At 36.3% G+C, this 24,909-nt stretch overlaps 1 protein-coding gene across 5 annotated transcripts in view; it reads left to right on the top strand.

The window, feature by feature from the left end:
• The window catches only part of APBA1 (amyloid beta precursor protein binding family A member 1), a 290,257-nt gene that overhangs the window by 262,727 nt on the left and 2,621 nt on the right, over positions 1 to 24,909 (top strand). For 4 of the 5 annotated variants that reach the window (XM_031943563.1, XM_031943568.1, XM_031943556.1 and 1 more), the window contains 7 exons: positions 347 to 379; positions 1,525 to 1,611; positions 2,431 to 2,616; positions 5,984 to 6,163; positions 8,700 to 8,912; positions 21,492 to 21,611; positions 23,539 to 23,679. In XM_031943563.1, the coding sequence (XP_031799423.1) occupies positions 347 to 379; positions 1,525 to 1,611; positions 2,431 to 2,616; positions 5,984 to 6,163; positions 8,700 to 8,912; positions 21,492 to 21,611; positions 23,539 to 23,679 (960 nt within the window). The remainder of the gene's footprint in view (positions 1 to 346; positions 380 to 1,524; positions 1,612 to 2,430; positions 2,617 to 5,983; positions 6,164 to 8,699; positions 8,913 to 21,491; positions 21,612 to 23,538; positions 23,680 to 24,909) is intronic. The other variant, XM_031943565.1, reaches the window with a different exon arrangement.

Raw genomic sequence — 24,909 nt, 5'->3', positions numbered from 1 at the left:
TATAGGATTGGTATCTACAGAGTATAAATTATCGAAAGAGCCCTTAGTAACATTTTTCTTGTAAGGAAGAAAGATTTTTTTAACTAATTCTGGACACATTATGGCTAGTGACAAGAGAATGAAAATGAGCAATTGCTTCAGGGTTTGCTACTGAATTTAACTTTAGAAAACTGATTCTATTCAGAGTGAAATGTTTCAAGGCCAGCCTTCTTTCCCCCATATACAATTAGACCGGGTGGTAAGCCAAGCCCTTGATGTTGGTTTGTAAATTCCCCTTTTTGACTTTGAGTCTCTGAAAATCCTTCTCTAACCATTCTCCTGTCTCTATTTATTCCATGCTAAGCAGATGGCCCAGAAATTAGCCAAAAGCAGGAAGAAGGTGCAGTACTACAAATTCATAAGCTTGGTGTGATGCCTGTCCTTTTCATTTACTTAATTTTGCTCTTCCTCCTCTTTTGTGTTGTTTTTGTTTTTGTTTTCTGCATCCAGCAAGTTTCTGTTCAGATTTACTTTTGAGTCTTCATATAAAACCAGCATTTCTACAAAAAAAAATTAATTGCCTAAACTGGCCATTTTCAGTTGCTTGTCATTTTCCATTTCATGTTAGAGCCAAGAATGAATGACAGGGCAAAGATTGGAAATACTCCTTGGGTCAGGCAGTAGTAATCTATGTGTTTTCTACTCATTAAACAGGATTGATATGAAAGGAACTTGATTGTGTTCAACAGCTTAACTTTAAAAAAAAGTTTCCCTTCACATTTTAGCATATGAGAGTTTCATTCAATTTGTGAATATGTCAAATTGCTGGATGCAAAAAAAAAAAGAACTGGCAGTACCCATAGACTCAACATTTATGATTAAACTCAAAGATAATCCTAACTGAGGCATTCTGTGTATGAAACTTCTAGATGCTTTTATGACCTAATCTCAACAGCACAGGCTGCTCAACAGCAACAGATATTTGGTCTATATCTTTATCAATTGTATAACTTCTGCAGTGAGTTGTTTTGCTAAAATAATTTTTGTTGCCTTTGTGTGATCCTGAGGACCTTCTTATCAGAACTGCATTGAAACATCTTGATTTGCATCTGCAGTCAACATTTTCCCCAGAAGCCCAGGCTTGGAACCAACCCTAAGCTCCCATGGGCTGTTGGTGTGAAGATAACTTTGGCTGAAAGTGCCCTTCTCATTCAAAATAGGATTGGAATCTTTTCTTTTTTCTATAGAATGCTTATATAAGTCATTCCTGCTACAATGGGGTACTACACTGTTCCATTGGGGGAAGACAAAGGAATTAATTTTAAAAAATGTAACCATGTAATACAATAATTCTAACTCATTTTCATGCCTACAGCCCCAGCTTTCATGCCTTTGTCCCCCCTTCAGCTTTTGCAAGCTCCAATATATTTTCTGCATTGCTGTTCTGGTGACTGTGTCTTGGTTCCCCTATTTGTGACCTAACTGATTTCTTAAGAATGCTTAGTTGCAAAGGGGAGTTAATATACCTCCTGGTTCTTCTTCCAGGCTCCTGAAGGAGAATCTCAGCCCATGACAGAAGTAGATCTCTTCATCTCTACACAGAGAATAAAAGTCTTGAATGCAGATACACAGGTATAGATAAGCAACAGCTTTTCCTGGAGCTGAGACTTGTTAGGATAATAACTTTCAAAATTTAACCCACTCTTCACATGGGTTTCTTGCCAGCATCCTAACTGCAAACCCTCCATTCTACTGGAGTTAAATTATTCTCTTTTTGTACTATCATACTGAGAAATGGTTTAAGCCTTTTTAAGAACTAAAGAATAAAAAAAAAATCATAGAAAATTTGTCAAATATTTATTTGCAAGTTTAAAGCAAAGGCTTTTAATCTTAGTATCTTTGAACTTTTAAAAAATTTTGATGACTATATTTCAGTATAATTGGTTTTCTTTGTCATACATACATTGTACATTTTATGTATTTGAGAATATTATTCTGAGAATAATAATACAGCAGAAAATTGTGATAGAAAAATTTAAGAATCCTTTGACTTAAAATATCTAAATTCAAATCCATAAATCCAGCTAGATCAGCCTGATAAGAAATTTTCTATTATTTTAAAGTATAGCAATCCCCCTTAGATATTTTACAGAAATGGATTCAATTCATATTTCTTTTCACCTGTCATAAATTGGTTCCCCAACCTTAGGAAGTAGCTGAAGTAGTATTGAGAATTCAACTATAGGTTATACATAAATCTGGAAACTAGGGCTACATGTTCAACAAGATCTCCCTACACTGAGTTATTTTAAAGCTGTTATTCACAGACTCTTATGAGTGATGTGTGGGAAAAGTACAAGTCTGAGCTAGGCATGGTTAGATGTCATATGCTTCCTGCATATTCTGATCCCTGGCCATAGTATTTCTCTTCTCTCCTCCCAATTCTTCTAGGAAACAATGATGGATCACCCACTAAGGACCATTTCCTACATTGCAGACATTGGGAATATTGTTGTGCTGATGGCCCGCAGGCGAATGCCCCGTTCCAATTCCCAAGATAATGTGGAAGCCTCTCATCCATCCCAGGATGGGAAGAGACAATACAAAATGATCTGCCATGTCTTTGAATCTGAGGATGTAAGGACTAGTTTGCTTCAATTCTGGGGGCTGGTGGTCAGGCAAAGAATTTCCCTCTTGTGATGTTGAGTTGAAATGAAATGAAATGATGAAGATGAAATGAAGAATGATTCAGTGATGTAATGGTAAAATGTTTAACTGCCCCCCAAAAGAACACATGACATACTTTTATGTTTAATTTACATTTAATTTAACATTTTCTCCATCCCTGCTTAAATCTAGATAACCAATGAAACAATAAATCCAACCCTGATTTGCAGAATTCACTGGTTTCTGAGATATAAATACTCACAGTGAAAATTTAACAATCAGTTTTTGAGAGTCTATTTGAGCTAGTTCCAGCACAGTCCTAATTTATTTCCATGGAGCCAAAGAATTAAAAAAATAATCATTGAGTCTTTATAGTCCCTTCATTTTATAGATGAGAAAACTTAAGCCATGTGAGCTAAGTATCTTGTCCAAGGCTTCCCAGAAGTAGTCAGTAGCAAATCTTGGAATCACCTGGATCCTAGTCCCAATGTTCTCTCTATTATACATGCTGTATCTCTCTCTTACTGACAGCAAGTTTTTTTTTCTCTCCGCAAAAAATATACATTTCCTACCTCCAGATGAAATCCCAGATTCTCCAAACTTTTTAGAAAAAAATGTAAAATTTGTTTGTATTGAAGCAATGTAGCATAGGGGATAAAGAGCTGGCCTCAGAATCCAAAAGATCCCAGTTCCAGGCCTGCTTCTGAAACAAGCTGGTTATGTGACCCTGACTTCTCACTGCTTTGTGGCAGAGGGAAATAAATAAAAATATAGCAGGACACAAATAATGTAAATGTGTAGTTTTCTAAATCAATATTCAGCTTGCCAGAATTCTTATGTATGGTTTGATAGCTTCTATTTCTATTTGAGCTTGACCCCACTATTGTATATAATTCTGTAAGTTCTAGAGAAGGTATATTGATAGAAGGAAGAATCCTACACCTTAGTGGGTGATTTTCTACCTCAATGGAAGGATTAGAAGAGGTCAGATTTTATAGGCAATCTGAATGAATCATGTCTCTTCTAAAGGAATCTGGACAGCCTGGGTTTGGGGACGGAAAAGAAAAACAATCAAGAAGGAATGGCACCCATTTTCTATTTTATCTGCTTTTTCTGCCTTTCAAATTGGTCCTGGCAAGAGAAGTATCTGTATGGCTTATGCTAAAATATTTTAAAAGTTTGTTTATTATTTTTTTTCTTTTTGGACACCGACCCAATAACTAGATAATGCCTTGCACAAACCAGGTGCTTAATAAATGTTGTTGAATTAAACCAAATCACTATACATTTATAATATAGAGTAACAGGGGCCAATTCCAAATCACCACTAAGGTGGCACTGGGGTAAGTCTCATGTCTCTGGTTCTGCATTTGAGATGAGGCCAACTTATCTATTTAATAGACTCAGATTCCACAGCTCTGTGACAAATAAGGAAATATTACATCAGTGCTGTTGATAAGGGATTTTTTTTAAAGTCTGTAATGAATAAACTGTGTTCTTTGTAGGGTGTTGCACCAGAAAATTAACTCTGGTGGCCTAGTTGCTTGACTCCCTGAAAAAAGAAATGGATTTCTTTTTCAATAAATGTTTCTTTAGTAGTAGGATTAAGTCACTTCTGTCCAGATGCTTAGTAGTCCTGACTAGAAAATGTTATTTTTAAAAAGGAAACCATAGTTTACTTATTTGAAACTTGACTAGGATAGAATCTGTTAACATCTTTGTAATCTTGCCTCTTGTTACTAAAGACACTCACGGGATCATATAATTACAGATTTAGAGCTGGACACTCCCCCTCAGCCCATCCTCCATTTTAGATATAAGGAAACTAAGGTTCAGTGACTTGCCCAGGATCATACAGGTTTTTCTTAGTCCAAGTCCAGGCATCCATCCAATAGTCCCTGCTGTTTCCTCCCCACCCCCACCCCCGTTCTTGATCTAAAATATCATCAAAATGATGCCACTTAGTAGGCATTAGGTAAAATTCTTCCCCTTGTTCTTGAATCATTTATTTAAAAAATATGCTAGAAGAAAGTGAGGAAATACTTCAAATTCAGAATTTTGAGTTTCTCAACTTAAGCCTAAATATTGGCTTAATGATTGCATTCACAGCTGAATTCCTATGAAAGCAACCTTTTGCTTGAGAATCTGGATTTTATATTACCTTTCTTGAGGCCTTTTTAAAAAATAATGTGTTTCATTTCCTTCTTGTTTTCTTATGAGAAGGGAATAAGGAAAATTAAGAAAAAGTAGATGACAGAGCAAATATTATTCCCGTGCTCTCAGGCAGCTCAGAGTGGCTGTGTCCATTCATGATACTCAGAAAAGCTCCACCAAGGGAAGAGTATTTGTGCTTCAAGGCACATTTTTTAAATCAATGAATCAAAATCTTATAATGTCCATTTGAACTCCTTACATAAGAAAGACTATTATTTATCATATCCTTTATGCAAATTCTTACATGTAAACAACCACTTTCTTCTCCAAATAAGAGATGTTTCTTTTATTGCCTGGAACACAGGGGGTGTTCACTAGCTCTTGTGACTAGAGTTCAGAGAGTGGTAGGGAAAGAAGGATTGAAAATTATGGAAGAGATTAAATCATAAATCAGAAACCATCTTGTTCAACACTTTCATTTTATAGATGATGATGTGACTGTCACATAGATATTAAAGATTGGGTCTTCTGACTCCAGAACCAGTACCTTTTTTTTGAACTATGCGGCTTTCTAATTATTATTGTTATTTTTTAAATTCCAAATGTATTTATTTATTATAGCTTTTTATTGACAGAACTTTCTAATTATTTTAAACCTACACAAATACTGTGAAATGAATACCAACTCTGGAATCAGAGGACCTGTGTTCAAACCCCACCTGGGATTTCTAGTATCTGGATGATCTAGGCAAGTCATTTGGGCTTCAGTTTCTTTATCTGTTAAGATGAAGGAGTTGGACTAAGTGACCTCTGAAATCCCTCCCAGCTCTACATTTATAACTATGATCCTTAATGCCCAGAAGATTTTTTTTTTAATGTAAAAATACTTAATTTTTTTTTTTTTGGCTGAACCAATTAGGGTTAAATGACTTGCCTAGGGTCACACAGCTAGAAAATGTTAAGTTTCTGAGGCCAAATTTGAACTCAGATCTTCCTGACTTCAAGCTGGTGTTCTATCCACTGCACCACTTACCTGCCCCAATATCTAAAATTTAAACCTTGAGAATACATTCCTACTGGGAGAAGTTCCAGAAGCTCTCAACCCTAACCTAAGAGACCAGTCATTGCGTTGTTAAATGCTTGATCTTTGCTGTTTTAGCTCTCTTTCTTTGGCTATTCCTAGGCCCAGCTGATTGCACAGTCCATTGGTCAAGCCTTTAGTGTGGCCTACCAGGAATTCCTCAGGGCAAATGGAATCAACCCAGAAGATCTCAGCCAAAAAGAGTACAGCGATCTACTCAACACCCAAGACATGTACAATGATGACCTGATCCACTTCTCCAAGTCTGAAAATTGCAAAGATGTAGGTATCTCCCTAACCTTCAGGCTGACTACCATGAATACAGGGCAGAAAATAGAGGACAGTATGGAGTACTATTCCTGGGAGGCAGAAAGAGAAGGAGGAATGTCCAAGGGAAAAATGAATACACAGAATGGGGCATTTTTTTTTAAATCTAGGATCCCACATTGTTTATTGAATTTATGTAAATTTCTAAGCTAGGTTTAGAAGAAGATGTAGACACAGTGGTTCTCAAACCTTTGTTCTCAGTATCTTCGTGTTGTTAAAAAACTATCGAGGATCTATTCAAAGAGTTTTTGTTCACACGGGTTATATTTATAGCTATTTACTATATTAGAAATAAAAAATAATTTTGAATTCGTAGATCCTCTGAAAGGGTTTCAGAGACCCCAACAATTCTTTGGACTACACTTTGAGGACCACTGATGTAGAGGAATATTATCTTGTAAGAGTTAAAGACAACTCTGATATAACACCTGTCAGATGAATGAATCAAATAGAGCAAAAGTGCTAGAGAAAGTTTTATGACCTTCATGAGATTTGAGCTGGGTTCAAGGATGAGTAGAATGTAGGAAGGTAAAGATTGAGTGTGGAGTTACTATATCAGGAAGATAAACCTTGTAAACAGAAGCCTAGAGGCAGGGAAACAAGATATATTTGGGGAACAATAAGACCATTTTACCTATAGCAAAATTTATGTAGGGGAGTAGAGGCCAGGAAATTAGATTGAATCCAGATTTGGAAAAGCTTTTATTTTATGGTGATTGCTTTTGGGACCCAATCTTGACACTAGATTTTGGGTATTCAAAGCTGACTGCCATCTCCTTTTCCCTGACCCCAACAAAAGCATTTTGATGTGCCCTTTCCCTTTCTCCCCCACTTTTTCTCCAGTTGTTAAGTCCATATTTTGATTATGGTCTTTCTATTTGTCCTAGATTACATCCTTGTCCTAGATTACAAATCAATGATTGTCAGTCCTTTTTTGAAATCAGATAATTTTTTGTTGTTGTCATTATTGGGGTGAGACAGGAGAGAAACAGACCTGTGATTTCTTTGGTACAGGGAGATGTAAATGAGGAACCTTCCTCTAACAATGTAGGTGTGTACCTGATCTTCAACTTAACATTCTTAGAGGGTTATCAAGAAGTTAATTGACTTGCCCTGGATCATCTAGCTAATGTGTCATTGGCTGGACTCGAACCCAGATCTTAACAATTCTGAGGCCAAGTCTTTAAGCATCATGATTCACTGTCTTTCTGTGGTTACCTTATCCCTACAAAAATTGAAATGGATTAAAATTTTATTGGAAAATTTGGGAATTTCAGAAATAGCTGGGAGTTATTATGAAGTGTTACTTCATATATTTCTTAAGCATTTCTTGCTTAAGTCATGCACACAATAGACATTTAATAAATCAGCAGCAACTCACATTTATGTGGTGCTGTTTAAGGTGTGCAGAGCCACTTCACAGCAAAATTGTGATGACAATAATAATAGATAGCAATTATGAAGTACCTTAATGTTTTCAAAGCATTTTATTTACAAATATTATCTCAATTGAATCTCACAACAATCCTGAGGCCCTATCATAATCCCTAATTTACATATGAGGAGGGTGAGGCTAAGAGAGTTAAAGTGATTTTCCAAGGAGCACACAACTAATGAGGCCACATTCAATCTTCCTGAATCTGAGGCTAGGGCTCTACCCCCCACCATCACCACCTAGTGCAAGTATTTTATTATATCCACTTATTTTATGGCCCACACCTGTGATTCCATTGTATAGAAAACTCTCTAGGCCAATGCAGAAGTTGCAACTGTTGTGCAAATCACAGTCTTGCTCTAGAGTGGTCTGGGTTTAAAAGTTAGAAGTCACACAGAAGCTGACCTTCAGTATGGGTCATCATGCTTTTCTAGTCATAACACTCCTCTCCCTTTCACTTTGTAGATGAAGAAACAGAGGCACCCCTATAAACGTGAGAGCCAGGACTCAAGTTCAGGCATCTTCTAATGTCACATCTTGCAGTCTTTCGACCAGCTCATGTTGCCGTTCCTAACTATTAAATATCAGATGAAAAACTTAGAAAATAACCTGGCATTTACTAGGTGCTGGAAGTAGGGGATGGGTGGAGGTAGGTACAAAAGTTTCTTAGGCTCTTTCTGAGCGAATACTATATAAATTAACCCAGAAAGTATTACATGTAAACTACATGTAAAAATAATTTTCAACATTTGGGTTTTTTTTTTATTTTGATTTCTAAATTCTCCCTTCCCTTCCCCCTCTCTGAGATAGTAAGCAATCTGACAAGTTATATATATCCAATCATGTAAAACATTTCCACATTAGTCACTGAAAGAAATATTCTTAAGTGATCAATTATTTGAAACAAATTTAAATGCACAGGCTATCAGAAAAAAAGGAGAGAGAGCAATATGGAAAATAGATTATTTCGGAAAAGTGAGGAAGGGAAGGACCTTATTGTCTCTTGCTATCACAGACAGTGTCTGATTCAAGCTTTATGTGTTTCTTCTTTTTCAGGTTTTTATAGAGAAGCAAAAAGGTGAAATCCTGGGTGTGGTAATTGTGGAATCTGGCTGGGGATCCATCTTGCCAACAGTGATCATAGCCAATATGATGCATGGAGGACCAGCAGAGAAATCAGGAAAGCTAAATATTGGGGACCAAATCATGTCCATTAATGGTACCAGCCTTGTTGGCCTCCCTCTTTCCACTTGTCAGAGCATTATTAAGGTATCTTAATCATATCTGGGGGATTGTGTATCGTAGATTAAAAGACTTAAAAGCAGAACTATGGAGTGGTAGCTTTGAAGGCTCTTAAGAGATTCTGTTGAAAAAAAGTAATTCAAAAGCCAAAAATAAGTTAGAAAAAGCAGTTATTAGATATTCATAATGCCTGATATAATGGAATACTTTTGTTCTTCAATGTTAATCATGACTAGTCAAGGAAACTCACCAGTTTACTGCTACAGACTTGGCATGGCTCAAGTAGTGTGCCCTGGGAAAGTCCATGGAATCCCTAAACATTCAAATAGTTATAAAACTATTTTTATAAGCAAAAAATTTGATGGAAAACTGAATGTGAATATTATTAGAAGTCAACCTGGTAGTGCACAGGTTTTGGAAGAGTTAATTCTTTTCCTTTTGTACAAGTTATTCCTGATTAAGTAGCACAAGACATGTATTTCTAGGCATTTCCCTAATGTTCAGGATAGTGCTTTGGTTGGTTTTTCTCTGCTAAAAAACATGGCTCATTAATTGAGGCTTAAGATCAAAAAAGGGACATCTAATGTTCATGATTCCTTGTTTTTGGTGTTGGGTGGCATTTCCCCTAGTACTTGCATGCATTTCACTGTGTGCTTATTAAGTATTTATTAAGCTTTTACTGTATGCCAAGTATATGTATTTGTTTACAAATACAAGTAAAAAGACAGTCTCAGATCTCAAAAAACTTCCATTCTAATGGAGAAAGTTTGAAATTAGGGTTGAGGGAAGGAAGACAAAATCATCTTAAAAACATGCCTCAGGGCAGTTAATGTACTGGCCCTGGAGTCAAGGGGACATGAATTTGAAGGTGATTTCAGCCATTTACTTGCATTTACCTTAGGCAAGTCACTTAATGCTGACTGCCTCCAAAAAAAAAAAAAAAAAAAAAAAAGTTGTTTTCTTTAGTGGATTTTTTCCCCCATTTGGCCAATTATCATTTTAAATGGAATTGTTTTCTTCAGTCAATTTTTTTGTGCTTATATTTCCAAGCTGTTGATTCTTTTATACACACCTCCCATTTCTTTTCCTAATCTTTTTTTCTGCCTCTCATGTTTGATTTTTAAAATTCTTTTAAAGCTTTTCCAAGAGGGATTTTTTGGACTTGAGATCAATTCATGATCCCCTTTAAGGTTTCTTATACAGGTCTCCATGAGATTGTTGTCTTCGTCTGATTTTATATTCGGATCTTCTCTGTTGTAATGGTAGCTTTCTATGGTCAGGGCTCTTTTTTGGTTTTTGCTTTTTTTTTTTTTTTTTTTTTTTTTTTTTTTTTTTTTTTTTTTTTTTTTTTTTTTTAAGTTAGCTCTGCTCCTGGGACACAAGGGAAATTGCACCAAGCTTCTTGTGTTGGGGGCCTTTCTGCTCTGGGGCCTGCAGTGCTGGTGGCTAGCCCATTGAGCTGAAGTGGCTCTTCTTGTACTCTTGATTTTGTGGCAATTTGCCTTCTGCGTTGGGGCTAGAAGCCTTATAGCTGGCCTGCTCTGCCACTGCACTACTGATGTAGGACCACAGAGCCTCAGTTTGCTGATCTGTTTTGCCTCCCACTCATTTGCCCCGACACCATTTGCACTAGGCTGTGCTCCTCTTTTACTCAAATGAGACAGACCTTTTCTGAAGTCCTTCTATATTCTTTTGGGCTGGGAAATTGTTTCACTTTGGTTTTGTGCCATTCTGTTGCTCTAGAATTAGAATTTTAGAGGCTTGATTAAGTTGTTTAAGTTGTTAAGAGGGAAAGTTGGCTGAGCTCAGGTAACTTCCTGGCTTCTCCCTACCATCTTGGCTCTGTCCCTATTGCCCCCAATTGCCTCAAAAAAATTAATAATGCCTCTTAGGTATGTTTTTTGGAATACCTCTAGAATGCTAGGTATAAAAACCAGTTGATCAAAAATAGTCTACTGTACCTGAAAGTAGACTGTGTCTACATTAGGAGGTTTTGTGTTTTTTTGTTTTGTTTTTTGTTTTTGTTTTTTTGGTATGTCAGGGACCCTTTTGGCAGTCTGGTGAACCCTGGGCATTCCTTCCCAAAATCATAAGATAGAATATAGAATATATAGAATTACAATGGGAATCAAGTACAGTTATCAGAATATTCAAAAAATGAGTTTATAGATCCCAGGTTAAAGACCCCTGATCTATACTAAATGGAATGTTCATGTTTTCTAAATCTGAATCCCCAAATATTATTTAACTAAGATATTTGGCTCTTTCTGTTCAAAGAGCCAAAACCATTAAATTAGAGAGGAAGGGGAATCAATAAGGGAAAATATCACATAACTAGTAAATATATAAGGACAAATTTGAATTTAGGCCCAGTTATTCATTGTACCATCTTGCTTGCTTCTGAGGTATTTCAAAGTTGCATAATGACTGATTTGGACTCAAAGGAAGAAAAAACTTTAATTACATGTAATTACAATTAAATTTTAATATGCTCTGGGCATTACTCAGGAATGTGGATCCACTGTATGACACCCTAAGAGTTTTTTTAAGTGTCCTGATTAGAAGAGAACTTTACTCAGGATGAATATCACACATTGCTCACTTTAAAAATAAGATTCCTAGTATGAAAATTCATGGTTTATATAGTGAATATATATTTATAGGGTGAATTTTTTGTTTTCCATATACCAGCATTTGCTTATTTTTAAATGAGAGAATAGGTGTTTTTAAAGCTCTATGTAAATGTGATTTATTAAGGTTTATAATGTATTCTTTGCTCGACAATCCTGTGGTACAGAGTGCTAATATTATAAATAGGGCAAGTGAAGTAGTGAGAAGCAGTGTGGAGTAGTAAATAGAGAGCCTTTCTTGCCTTGAAGTCATCTCATTTGATCTTCAATAGTAACTTTGGGAGGTAGGATATATTATTATTATTTTCATTTTACAGGCAAGGAAACTGAGGCAGAGAGAAATTAAGGTATTTGCTCAGAGATCACATAGTAACAATCTGAAATCATATTTGTGCTCAGATCTACTAGGTGGTTCAGTGGATAAAGTGCTTAAGAGACTTGAGTTCAAATGTGGCCACAGACTCATACTAATTGTGTAATTCTGGACACGTCCCTTAATCTCTGTTTGTCTCTGATCCAGTGAGATCCTAATTAAAAATCACAGTGCTTAGGCACCTAGTTAGCACCAAATAAATGCTCTTAACTATTACTATTTTTCCCTGACTCTAGATCCACCTCTCTATCCCCTTCCCCCCACCTAACTTTATAGAAAAACTAGATTTTTCTACCTACACTCCTCACAGTGAATTTAACAAAGACAAAAATTATCTATCATGCTCTAAGTTACCCCAAATTTATAAAATAATAGAATATAGTAGAGATTTCCTCAGTTATGAGAAAAAGCCTGTCATTACAACAAGATTTATTCCAAAGAAGAAACACAAGAAGGCACTTATTCCCCTCTTTTGCAGAGATGGGAAGCTATTTTACATCAGGCTTTTAAAAAAATGTTTGTTAATTTTGCAGAACTTTAATGGCTTTAAATTGCATTAAGACTTTTGGGGCACCTTATATAAGTGTAGATGGTATCATTGAAATAAAAGACAGTTGTTGTTCAATTGTTTCAGTCATTTCCAACCCTATGTGGGGTTTTTTTTGACAAAGATACCAAAGTCATTTACTTTTTCCTTCTCCAGCTCATTTTACAGATAAGGGAACTGAGACAAGCAGTGTTAAGTGATTTGCCTAAGAGTATACAGCTATTAAGTGTCTGAAGCCAAATTTGAACTTGGGAAGAGGAGTCTTCTGACTCCAGGCCTAGAATACAGAAATAACAGGTGGCTTGGTATAATAGAGAGCTGGCCTACATTCCAATCCCACCACTAACACATACTCTGTACCAGCAAAATATCATTTCTATCATTTCCAGTCCTCACCCCATTATTGAAACAATAGTTAAAAGGCAGAATTTGTCATTTCTTCCTGAGGAGGGACCCAAAAAAAAAAAAAAGTGAGTTAGTTTAAATCCCCTATCCCAGCTAAGAGCAATCCAAGAAAAACTCTAGAGGGGTATATAAGGAAGATAAAAGGATACATTGTCATGCATAGTGACTAGATATTCTGATGACTGATATTTACTCAGATAGACCTTACCCCGTTGCACCACTAAGAAATATCAGGTCATTTGTCACACAGTTTTTTATAGGGACCTTTGGGAGACACCAGAAGACATTCATCAGTATCTGCACGAAATTAAGTAAACCAGAGAGCATCAACTAAATTCCAGCAATTAGAAGACTTGAATCTCTTAAGAAAACACAGTAGCCCCAAAAAGCAGCAAAACGGGGATATTGGCAGTGGTGGAACTAAAATTAAATAGAAACAAAGCTCCCACACTGAAAGAACTAACTCACATTAATTATTTTTTAAAGCAATAGAAATCTGAGCATGAATGAAATCTGAGAACAAGGAACTCTGAAGAGCTCTTGGCACATAAAAAAAGGAAATTGAAAAGCTAGCCCTAGTCTACTAGACTCTGAAAGAGAAGAATTTTGAAAACCTGCCTAACCATTTTGTTCTAGTTTTTGCCTCACTGAGTCCTGGGGATGGCTGAGGAAAGCTTATCCATGAATTAACCCTGAAAATGGTAAAGAACAGCTAGTTCTAGCCCTACTTGAGAAAGTCATTTAAATTCTTTAAGTCTTAATTGTCTTTCATCTGTAAAATGATAGAGTTGAGACAGTCCAGAGGTTCTTTACCTGAGATCAGTGGATGTTAAAAAAAATATATCCATTTGAATATATTTTATTATAATTGGTTTTCTTTGTAAAATCTTATGTATTTTATTTTATGCATTTGAAAATATTATTCTGAGAAGGGAGTGTCTGTAGGCTTCATTAGACTGCCAAAGAGATCCATAACACAAAACGTGTTAAGAACTCCTGGGTTAGATGGTCTTTAGGCCCCTTCCAGTGCCATATTCTATAATACAAAAGCATAGATTTAGGGCTGAAAAGACCTCAGATATGATCTTCTTTAATTTACTCATATTTGTTGTTGTTGTTCAGTCGTTTCAGTCATGTCCAACTTTTTATGATCCCATTTGGGGTTTTCTTGGCAAAAATATGAGAATGGTTTACCATTTCTTTCTCTGGCTCATTTTACAGGTGAGGAAACTGAGGAAAACAGGATTAAGTGATTTACTTGGGGTCATATAGTTAGTATCTGAAGCCAGATATGAACTCGGGAAGATGAGTCTTCCTAACTTCAGGCCCAGTGCTCTATGTTACCACTTACCAATGGTAGCTACCCATTCCCTAAAATTACTCAAGTCAATTGAGGTCCCAAGAGTTGGGTTGACTTCCCCAAGGTCACACAATTCATAAATAGCAGAACCAAGATTTTAAAATAACTCCTCTGATCCAGAATTCCTTTCACTGTATCATGCAACCCTTCAGACAGGAAGATAATGCTACTGGTCTCCCTCACTACACAGTCTGAGCTTTTAAGCATCTTTTTATCATAGTAGGGATAGACATTATTTCCCAACAACACTCTTTCCTAGTCCCTTTATGATCAAAATTATACATATGTGAGATGAATGTGAATTATGGACTTCTAAATGATAAAAAAAAAAAAAAAAAGCCATCTGGCTGATGAATTGAACCAACAACTTTGACCTTCTTAACTCCCTGGTCTCACTAACCATTTGAGTGAATTGGAAGTTTGGAAATGAGCACATGTGGTAAACTGACAGCCAGAACTCAAGTATTTCACAAAGCAGTTAAGCAGTATTTAGCAGTGTTTTTACCCTGGAGCCACATAAAGGCAGAGAGAGAAAGCTGAATCATGCATTTCTGCCCAATCCTTCAAAGTAAAAATCGTTTCATTTGCTTAGGAGAAAATTGCCAGTCTTCCTTGGCACATAGAGTAACATGGGGAAAGGAAGAGGAAGAAGAGCATTCCTGAAACAAAATTTTCATTCAATATTGTCATTATATGAGACTACCTAGACTTATCTTTCCAACAGGTATGTTTTCAAAAACAGGAAATGAAGGAAAGATTTGGGAGAGTAGGAATATTGTGGTGAGAGGATTATCATTGTAGAAGTAGGAGGGAGTTTAGCAGTAACTTTAACTGTTTCATTTTACAGAAGAGAAAACTGAGTCCCTGAATCCCTTGAGAAACTAAAGACTAAGGATCATAGAGTTTATATAGGGATTTTTGATGTCTGGAGTCCATGAATTTTTATTAAAATATTTTAATAATTGAATTTTAAAATTCTCTTTATTCATTTTTTGGTTATGGCTGACTCTTTATGACCACCATTTGGGATTTTCTTGGCAAAAATACTTGCAATGGCTTGCCATTTCCTTTTCCAGCTCATTTTACAAATGAAAAAACTGAGGCAAACAGAGTTGTTAGTTGCCTAAGGTCACACAGCTATCTAAGGTCAGATTTGAACCCAAGTCTTCCTTTACTCTTTGATTGACACTCTTATCAGTTGAGCCACCTAACAGCCCAACAGTAAATGCTTTTTCATTCATGAAATTCTACACATCTGGAAGGTAGCAAATTCCATGTCTTGGGATTCCAGACCCTACACTCTTTCCCCAGTATGGCAGTCTGCCTCAATATACGGACTCCATTAGGTGGATCTGGCTCCATATTAGATTATCACATTTCTAAGTCGGTGTGGGGGTGGGTGAGGAGGTGGGGGAGGGGAAAGGGGGAAGGGAGGGGAGGATTTGTGTGTCTCTAAAATGCAGAAAACAGTAATGGTCTTCCTCAGTTATATTGGACCAAAGAATAGTGATTGTCAACAGCTGTGGGGGGTAGGGGGAAATGCAAATGACTGTATATATGTTGGAGGACTTCCCCTGCCCAGAAAATATTTCACAGATGCGGCTTTTCCCCAATCCATCTTTGGACTTTACAGATTTGATCTACTTACAAGTTGATCTCTACTCCATTTACCAGAACTCATTCCATCCCTCTTTTTCTCTCTCTGCACTTCCTAGTCCATGGAAAGAAAATTGTGGCTTCTTGAGGACTGCTTCTCTTCTGTGTCCCGGGCTCTGATTGATTGGAAACAAGCATATGAATAAACTAGGATTTTCCCAAAAGCACTTTGCCTCTTCAGGGTAGAGGTTTAGATTATCATTTAATTTAAGAAAGCTCTATGAAACTGATGAAGAAGGGTTATATGTGAGGGCCCAGACAATGACGTTGACTCTTTCAAGAATAATTATCTTGTCTGGGTGTGTCTCTGTAGTTGGAAATAAGGACCCAACAATAGAAGTGGCTTCATAGGAGCTAAAGTTATAGAAACACAGAGAAGACCAGAGCAAATGAACATCCTCTGAGATGGCATCAATAAAGTCATTGGATAAAAGATTTACAACTGGAAGCATCACACACACACACACACACACACACACAGAATATACACATATAAAAAAAAATCCTATCATAAAATGAATTGGGTTATTAGATAATTTGTAGTTGGAAGCAATATATGTATATGTTTTATTTTTATGTGTACACATACATACGTGTATATGTATATATACATATAAACAGATATACATGTATATATAAGTATAATATAGATATCATTTGTAACATTTCACTCAACATAAATAGGGTCATCATATGCATACATTTATTCTAAATATAAATCTATTATCCAATAACCTTATTTATTCTGTGTATGTGCAGTTCCATAGATACATACATGCATACATATCATATCTCTATCATATGTACATGTGTATGCATACATATGTGCATTTTGTGTCCATATGACTTAATTGGTATAGTGAATTCCCAATGTGGAAAGTTCCTCCATCGAAGCAAATCACTATCTATAATCAGAAGTTTATCTGAATTTTAATCTTAGAGGCAGCTAGGTAGATGAAACTCTGGGCCTACATACAGTCAAAAAGACCTGAGTTCAAATTTTGGCCTCAGACACTAGCTATATGACTCTGGGAAAGTAACTTTAATTTCTGTTTGTCTCAGTTTCCCCATTGTAAAGTGAGGATAAAAATCACACTATCCTACAGTTACCAGGTCTTCAATCTGATGATGATGTCACTCCATTTAGTATCTATCTTCATTTACAGATGTGAAAATTGAGACTCAGAGAGATTAATTGCTATTGCTTCCTACTAGCAACTGGCAGCCAACTTACCTTTCCCAGGTCTTCGGATGTCCCCAGTCACAATCAGTGTGCGATACCCCAAGAGAACACCTGGCCCATCTTGTTCATTTGTAGAAGTTTATTACCTGGATTACATCTTGACTCTGCCCCACAGTTCCCTTGTATACACACACATATATAGGGCAAATGTTAGCCCCAGCAACAAGCACTAATCAGTCATAAAGGGAGATGTTTCCATTGAGGTGTGTGCTCAATACAAGCTTCCTTATCTCTAGAAGCAATCTGTGCCTGGAATGCCTCTCTAGGGCGTGTGACCCTAGTTACCCGGTTCTGATTTTGTGTTTGTTGTCTAGGCTCCAACAAATTGCCTTTTCCACAGTCACACAGCACTAAATGTCAAAGGCAGCATTTGAACTCTGTATTTTTTTTTTTAATCTACTGCCAGCACTTTATTATAAGTTTTCTTACTAGGTGATAACATTATTCAGAAACCATACCATATATGTTTGATCAGAGAAGAACCAAATTGTCCCTTCTCTTTATTCTCTGTGACAAAGCTAATGCCATATCCAGGACTAACAGTTATTCCTGGTTCTTTAGCACTCAGTTTTGAAATGGCCATTGCTATTTAATTTGCTGTTGAAACAATGATCTCCAACAGTAAAGTTAGGGATTTTTTTTTCTATTTCATAAATAAAAATTTACCTCTTTCATAATTTAAAAATATTCCCTTTGGTTCTCTTACTTATTATCCAACTTTGATGCTTTTCCTAAGAGAGATAATAACTATGTGGGGATGGATACATTCTTCGATAAAATGTTTCTTTCAGCTACACTAGGAAGGAAGGGAGAGGAAGAAGGGATCTCAAACTAAAACCAGAGTGGAGAGATTGTTTTAACTAGCCCCCAAAAGGAGAATATTAATCCTTTTGTTTTAGGAGATTTTTTTTGGAGAAGAATTTACACTAATAAGATAGGGAAGACAAAAGGATTGGGCAGAAATACTCTGGACAATTAAAACCCATGAGTCATTTCCCAATTTCAGTTCACTCATTCATCTCAATGATATTCTGCCTCATCATGAAACCTATTACCTTCTGCATGGGGTAGAATTAGCTGAGTTGATCTTCACCTCCCATTTCCTTTTGTAAGTGCCAGTAAACAGTAAAATGTCAAATGAGCACCCAGCACCTGAGAATAGTAGAAGACAGAGGTTCTGAATAATCCATAGAGAGTAACCAGGAGTTGGTCATGCCAATCTGACGCACCTGCTTTGCAAAAATCTGGAGTTTGGATTTTCACCCAAAAAAGGCATTTTCTTATTTCTCTTCCTCTCCTTCACATTTCCTGCCCCCCAGACTTCAAGAGGTGTTTAGCTAACTTATCTTAATTAACACTTTGCCTTTTTGGTAAAGAAACTATGTGACAATTGTCTGCAGAACTACAGGAGTTAACAGTATTTTAATGGTAGCTTTGAAAATAGTCCATTTTCTCAAATAAATTACTCACAATTTCACATGTATAATTGATACTAAATTTTGAATGGGTTGGTATAAGCAAATTAGGAGGACAAGAGATAGTCTACCTCTCAGATCTGTGGAGAAGAAAGGAATTCATGGCCAAAGAAGAATTAGAGAACATTATGAAATGTAAAATGGATAGTTTTGATTATATTAAATTAAAAAAATTTTGTGCAAACAAAACCAGTGCAGTCAAGAAAACTGGGAAAAAATCTTTACATCTAAGGGTTCTGATAAGGGCCTCATTTTTAAAATATAGAGAGAATTGACTCAAATTTATAAGAATACAAGCCATTATCCAATTGATAGATGGTCAAAGGATATGAACTGACAATTTTCAGAAGTAATTAAAACCACTTCTAGTCATATGATTAAAGAAATGAAAATTAAGACAATTCTGAGGTAACACTACACACCTCCCAGATTGGCAGGATGACAGGAAAAGATAATGATAAATGTTGGAGGGGATGTGGGAAAACTGGGATACTAATACATTGTTGGTGGAGTTGTGAACTGATCCAGCCATTCTGAAGAGCAATTTGAAACCATACCCAAAAGGCTACCAAACTGTGCATACATACTCTTTGATCTAGCAGTGTCTCTCTACTAGACCATTGACAGGGTCTGTATGTCAATACCTAAGGTTTTAAAGTAGCCGAGTCAATCCCCTATCTGGGCTTTGGTGTGCATCCGAATCATGATCAGCGTGGTTACACAAAGAGAGTCGCAAGCCAGAAGAGATGAAATCAAGGTGCTCTTTATTAGAGGTGCTTTCCTCTGCCTTCCCTTGCCTCCTTTATGATCTTTAGTCCCTCCTTATATCCACCTTTCTACACACCAACCTCAAGGAAGTAAACTTATGCTGACATGGGTGATTCAGGAAAGGTTGGAGACCTTGCCAAACAACTTTATGCTGCAGTGGATGAGTCAGGAAAGTCTTGGGAGCTCACATCCTGATGACAGAGCACTTCTCGGGACAAGCATGTTTTGGGGTCACTGTGACTTGCTCTTTGACCTGAACTATTATTAACAACCTTTGCAAGGCCCTGGTCTCATGTCTGTCAGGGGAACTACAACATAATACTTTCCTGTCTTCAAGCCGCACAGATTTCCTGCCTGGGCCCATGACCCCTGAGCCCTGTGTCAGCACAAACTTCTTGCCCCAGGCCCTCTGGGCCCCAACATTTGTATCCCAAAGAGATCATAAAAAAGGGAGGACCTACATGTACAAAAATGTTTGTAGCATCCCTTTTTTGTAGTGATAAAGAACTGGAAACTGAGTGAATATCCTGGGGAATGGCTGAATAAATTATAGTATATGACTGTTATGGAATATTATTGTTCTATAAGAAATGATCAGCAGTATGACTTCAGAAAGGCCTGGAGAGATTTACATAAACTGAGAAGATTTACAGGGCAACAAGAAGATTATATAATGATCAATTCTGACAGATATAACTTTTTTCAACAATAAGGTAATTCAAACCATTCTAATGGTCTTGTGATGGAGTCGTCTGCATCCAGAAAGAGAATTGTGGAGACTGAATGTAGATCACAACATAGTATTTTCACCTTTTTGTTGTTGTTTGCTCTTTTTTTTTCTCATTTTTTCCTTTTTAATCTGATATTTCTCATGCAATATGATAAATGTGGAAATATGTATAGAAGAACCACACATGTTTAACTTAGATTACTTGCTTTGTAGAACAGGAAGGTGGAAGGAAGGGAGGGAGAAAATTTGGAATACAAGGTTTTGCAAGAGTGAATGTTGAAGACTATTTTTGCATGTAATTTGAAAATAAAAAGTTATTATTATGAAACAAAAAATGAATGTTTAAAAATGTTTTACATGTAATTGTAATACACGTGTAATATTTAGTGAAATAAATGCCTGTTTTAATTTAACTTTTTTTTTTTAACAAAAAGAAAGTACCCCACATAAATATCTTTCTTGGGAGCCAAAATGACTGCATTTAAAAGGTCTTAGGGGTTTTTTAAGAGTTAGGGCAATAATTTTATTTAATGTTGAATCAGGAACCAGTTTACAATCTTTCTCTCTCTTTCTCTCTCTCTTATTAAAGCTTTTTATTTTAAAAGATATGACCAGTTTAAAGCCTTATCCATGCTAGGAACTTTGCAATCACAGTGCATATAGCAGAAGATAGGTGGCATTTTAGGTAGAGTGCTTAAAATTCAGAGTCAGGAAGGCCTGTTAGCTAGTAATGACTCAAAGTCACTTTTTAAAAAAGTCACTTAAAATCTCTCAACATCTTTTTTATGTATAAAGTGAGGATAGTGATAGCACCTATCCCACAGAGTTATTTTGAGTCTAAAGCTTTTGTAAATCATGCTTTTTAAATATTTTTATTATTAGTGAAAAATCAACATTTACTTAAGCATCCACTATGTAGCAAGCACAGTGTTGGGTGATAGGAACAGAAATACAAAGATATTCCATGGAGCTTATTTGATACTGTCGTAGGGTTATAAAGACAATGAGACAACCCCTATTCTTAAAAAGTTTGCATTCTATCAAGGTAGATAATTGTGCTTATAAGTATATTTTGAATAAATAGCAGGTTGTTAAGGAGCCTCTCTTTCCCTCTCTCCCAGTGTGGGCTCTAGAAAGGAGTAATGTAGAAGGTGATGCTTGAGCCTTGTGTTGAAGAAAGAGGAAATTCATCAAGGTGTGGTGGGGAGGGAGGCCATTCTAGGCTTCAGTGGCACCAAGATGGGATACTGTATGTTGTATATAAGAAACAGGTCAATTTGGCAGGATCTTAGAGAAAGGGAAGGGAATATTGTTTAAAAAAAAAAAAAAAAGTTGCCTATTGGGATTTGTTTTTTCCTTTGTTATTGACTGCCTTGTTACTTGTTCTTTGTCCTTACTATATCCATGGGTTTCTTTCAGGGTTTAAAGAATCAATCTCGAGTAAAGCTGAACATTGTAAGATGCCCCCCAGTCACTACTGTGCTGATCAGAAGACCAGACCTCCGATATCAGCTGGGTTTCAGTGTCCAGAATGGAATCGTAAGTACTATCAGCCAAATATTTGACAGAAACGCCAATAGAAATATAGTTAGTATTTTTCAAGTCTGTTGTGTCTCCAAAGAAAGAGGGGAAATCAGCACACTTAGATTCACTCATCTTTCCTTCCTCTAAAGATTTCATCTTAATTGAGAAAAGCCGGAGCCCATATAGTCTGACTGCTTTCACTTAAAAATATAAAAGGTACCCCAGTGGTCAGATAAATATTCTCTCCAGACCAGGGTAAGACAGGCTAGAAGGAAGCAATGCATTTGAATCCTGCCTCTCATATTCACCAGCTGTGACTTTCAACTTTTCTTAGTTCTTCCATCTCCTCTTCTTCTTTGTTGAGTATTGCTTCGATTTTAGTCCTAAGACAGCTTTTCTTATCTCCTAGGATTCTTTCCCACTTCAGTGGTTTCAAATATCATCTCCATGCAGATGACTCCCAAAACTGTATAGGATTTCAATAAATAGCTTTTAATTAAATAAAATTATTAAGCTTTACTAGCTTAAGTTAAGACAACACTTTAGACTTTGGGATCTAAGGATATTCATCCTTCACCTCATTCTGTTGTGAACTCCAATCCCATCTACAATGTGAAAAGTCACTTTGCCTTTATTTGCTGGACTTCTTTCATACCTTCTGTTTGTTTACTATGACTTAGGTGTGACTTTTGTGTCTTATCTATAACAAAAAGTATAACCAATACATTAAAACTAAAATTTGTAATAGCCTTTGCTATAGAAAACCTTGTCAAAGGCATTGTGAAAGCCCAAGTTTAATTAAGTTACATTCACAAGCTCTCAGGAGGTAGCCATGGTGTAGTTGATAGAGCAAACCTTCATTTAAAGCCAAGGAGATCTAGATTCAAATCTTTCTCTATCATACACTATCTTACAAAGTCAGTTAACTTCCTAGTGCTCTAAGCAACTCTCTAAAATAACATAAGTTGTAGGGGTGCCAACTTATATTGGTAAAGGTATTTTCCTTACCTGGAAATTTCCTGTTTTTACTGAAATTACAAATCTACCCTTTATCTGTGGTTCCTACCTTAGCTACATACTCATTTGCCCTCCTCAAAATATCCTGGCAAATTAGACAAGTTTCATTTCCCCTCCGAAAATTTTTTGGATTTTTCTCCCCAAATACAGTTCCTCTAGATGACATTCACAGGAAAGCCCTTCACCCTCAAGACCAATGAAATTACAGTTTCAGTTAAAAAAAAAATGTGGAAAGCTCTGACTAAATGCTGGTTATATAAAGGCAAAAACAGGAGTTCCCCTCCTTAAAGAGCTTATCAATCACATTTTTTTCCATTTCTAGTACTACTAGCAGTAATATCACCCACCCATTGTAAGATTCTTCTATTAGGTCTTTTTTTCTCTACTCTGATTTGCCCCTAATCCAAAGGCCATGTGTGGAGTGTGTGTGTGTGTGTGTGTGTGTGTGTCTGTCTGTCTGTCTATCTGTTCATCTGTCTGTCATGGACCCTTTTGGCAGTATTGATGTCACAAGGTAGTTTTTCATTCATTAAATCCCAACCAGGATATTGGAAAATGCTTTGGGCCTCAGAATTTGTGACTTTTATAGGAAAATAATCTATTATGGAGAATTAAAAATTGAAGGAATGGGCAATTTAAGTAGCCAGAAGAAATAGCTCTTTATAATAAGATCTGACTGAGCTGTGATCTTCAGAGTAAAGTATAGTATAAATTTAGATTTGTGATATTGTGTGATTCAGAGTGTCATCTGAGAAGTTTCTCTCTGCCATGGTTTTAGTGTAAGAAAGATTATTGGGAGAAATTCAAATCCCTTTTTTTTCCTTGCAAATTCCAAGTATTTTCTCAGAGATTGGTATTATGTATGGTACTACAGTGACTCCTAGGTCAATAGGGCTTAATTTGGTCTTTTTCCCCCCCACACTAGATTTGCAGCCTCATGCGAGGAGGGATAGCAGAGCGGGGTGGAGTTCGAGTGGGACATCGAATCATTGAAATCAACGGACAGAGTGTTGTTGCCACACCCCATGAGAAGATTGTTCACATTCTCTCCAATGCTGTTGGGGAGGTAGGAGCTGAAGTCCATAGGATTGGAAGAGGGGGTCTATAGAAGTCATTCCATGCTCACCCAATCACTGGGCAGAACTGTAAATATCCAAGCCAGAGGACTGTCTGAGATATGTGAGGAAAGATGCCTTATATGAGCCTCTGATTTTTTTCATCTCAGTGCTAAATAACCCTAGTTAATTAGGGAAATATTCTACACACCTCAGTCACCTCTCTATTGCTAGAATTTAAACCCTTTTCTTTTGATTTTGTCAAGACATTTAGATGACAGTGTGCTAGACTTGAAGTCAAGAAAACCTAAGTTCAAATTCTATCTGAAATAAGAGCTAACTATATAATGTTGGACTGGTCATTTACCTTTTGAGCCCTCAGTAACCTCATCTGTCAAATGGGAATAATCACATCTGTCTCACAGAGTGCTTGTGAGGATCAAACAAAATAATCAATGTGCTTTGAGAACAGAGAATAACTGGTAGTTTGGAGAGACTGTCAAGTAGAATTAAGTTACTTTTGGTCTTCTTTTCACCCAGTCTTTATTTAGCTTATTCTTTCTTAACCTCTTTTCTGTTTTGTTATTTTTCTACTTCTTTGTGACCTTTTCATTCCTCCTAATGAAAAAGTGTTTGGGCCTCCTCATTAAGCTTTACAATTTATTTATTTTATTAAGATTAAAACAATGGAAAATTACCTTAAGTTTCTTAAATGTATGTGTATCATAGATTTTATATATATAAATACATATATATGCATGTTATATATACATGTATGTATTTATGGAGAGGTATATGCATATATAGATATATGTACATGTATATATATAGTATATACTTAATGTAAATGCACTTTGTGTTGGGTGGGTCATATTTTCAGTTTGAAATATCTTTGGCCAATGGGGAAATGCCACCCTAGCCCCTTGTTTGATTGTCTGGAGTCTTTCATCTATCACCTGATTGGTAATTGCCTTAATAAGTATATCCTAAAAGGACAGGATAAATTGGGTCAATATAAAAGTAAACTACAATTTTGAAAGGATTTCTTGAATGTTCTTAAGACTTTCAAAGAAACTAAAACCATAGGGAATAGGTTCTGCCAACTATTGATGCCAACTAGGATGCTTAGCCTTGAATCATGACCCATGCAATATTGACTTAATCTCTCTAGACATCTGTTCTCATCAGTAAAATGAAGATATTAGATTAGATGAACTCTACAAATCCCTCCAATTTTAGAG

Source organism: Sarcophilus harrisii, chromosome 1, assembly GCF_902635505.1.
Source record: "Sarcophilus harrisii chromosome 1, mSarHar1.11, whole genome shotgun sequence".
Classification (NCBI taxonomy): Eukaryota; Metazoa; Chordata; class Mammalia; order Dasyuromorphia; family Dasyuridae; genus Sarcophilus; species Sarcophilus harrisii.
This window is presented reverse-complemented; position numbering and strand designations above follow the sequence as displayed.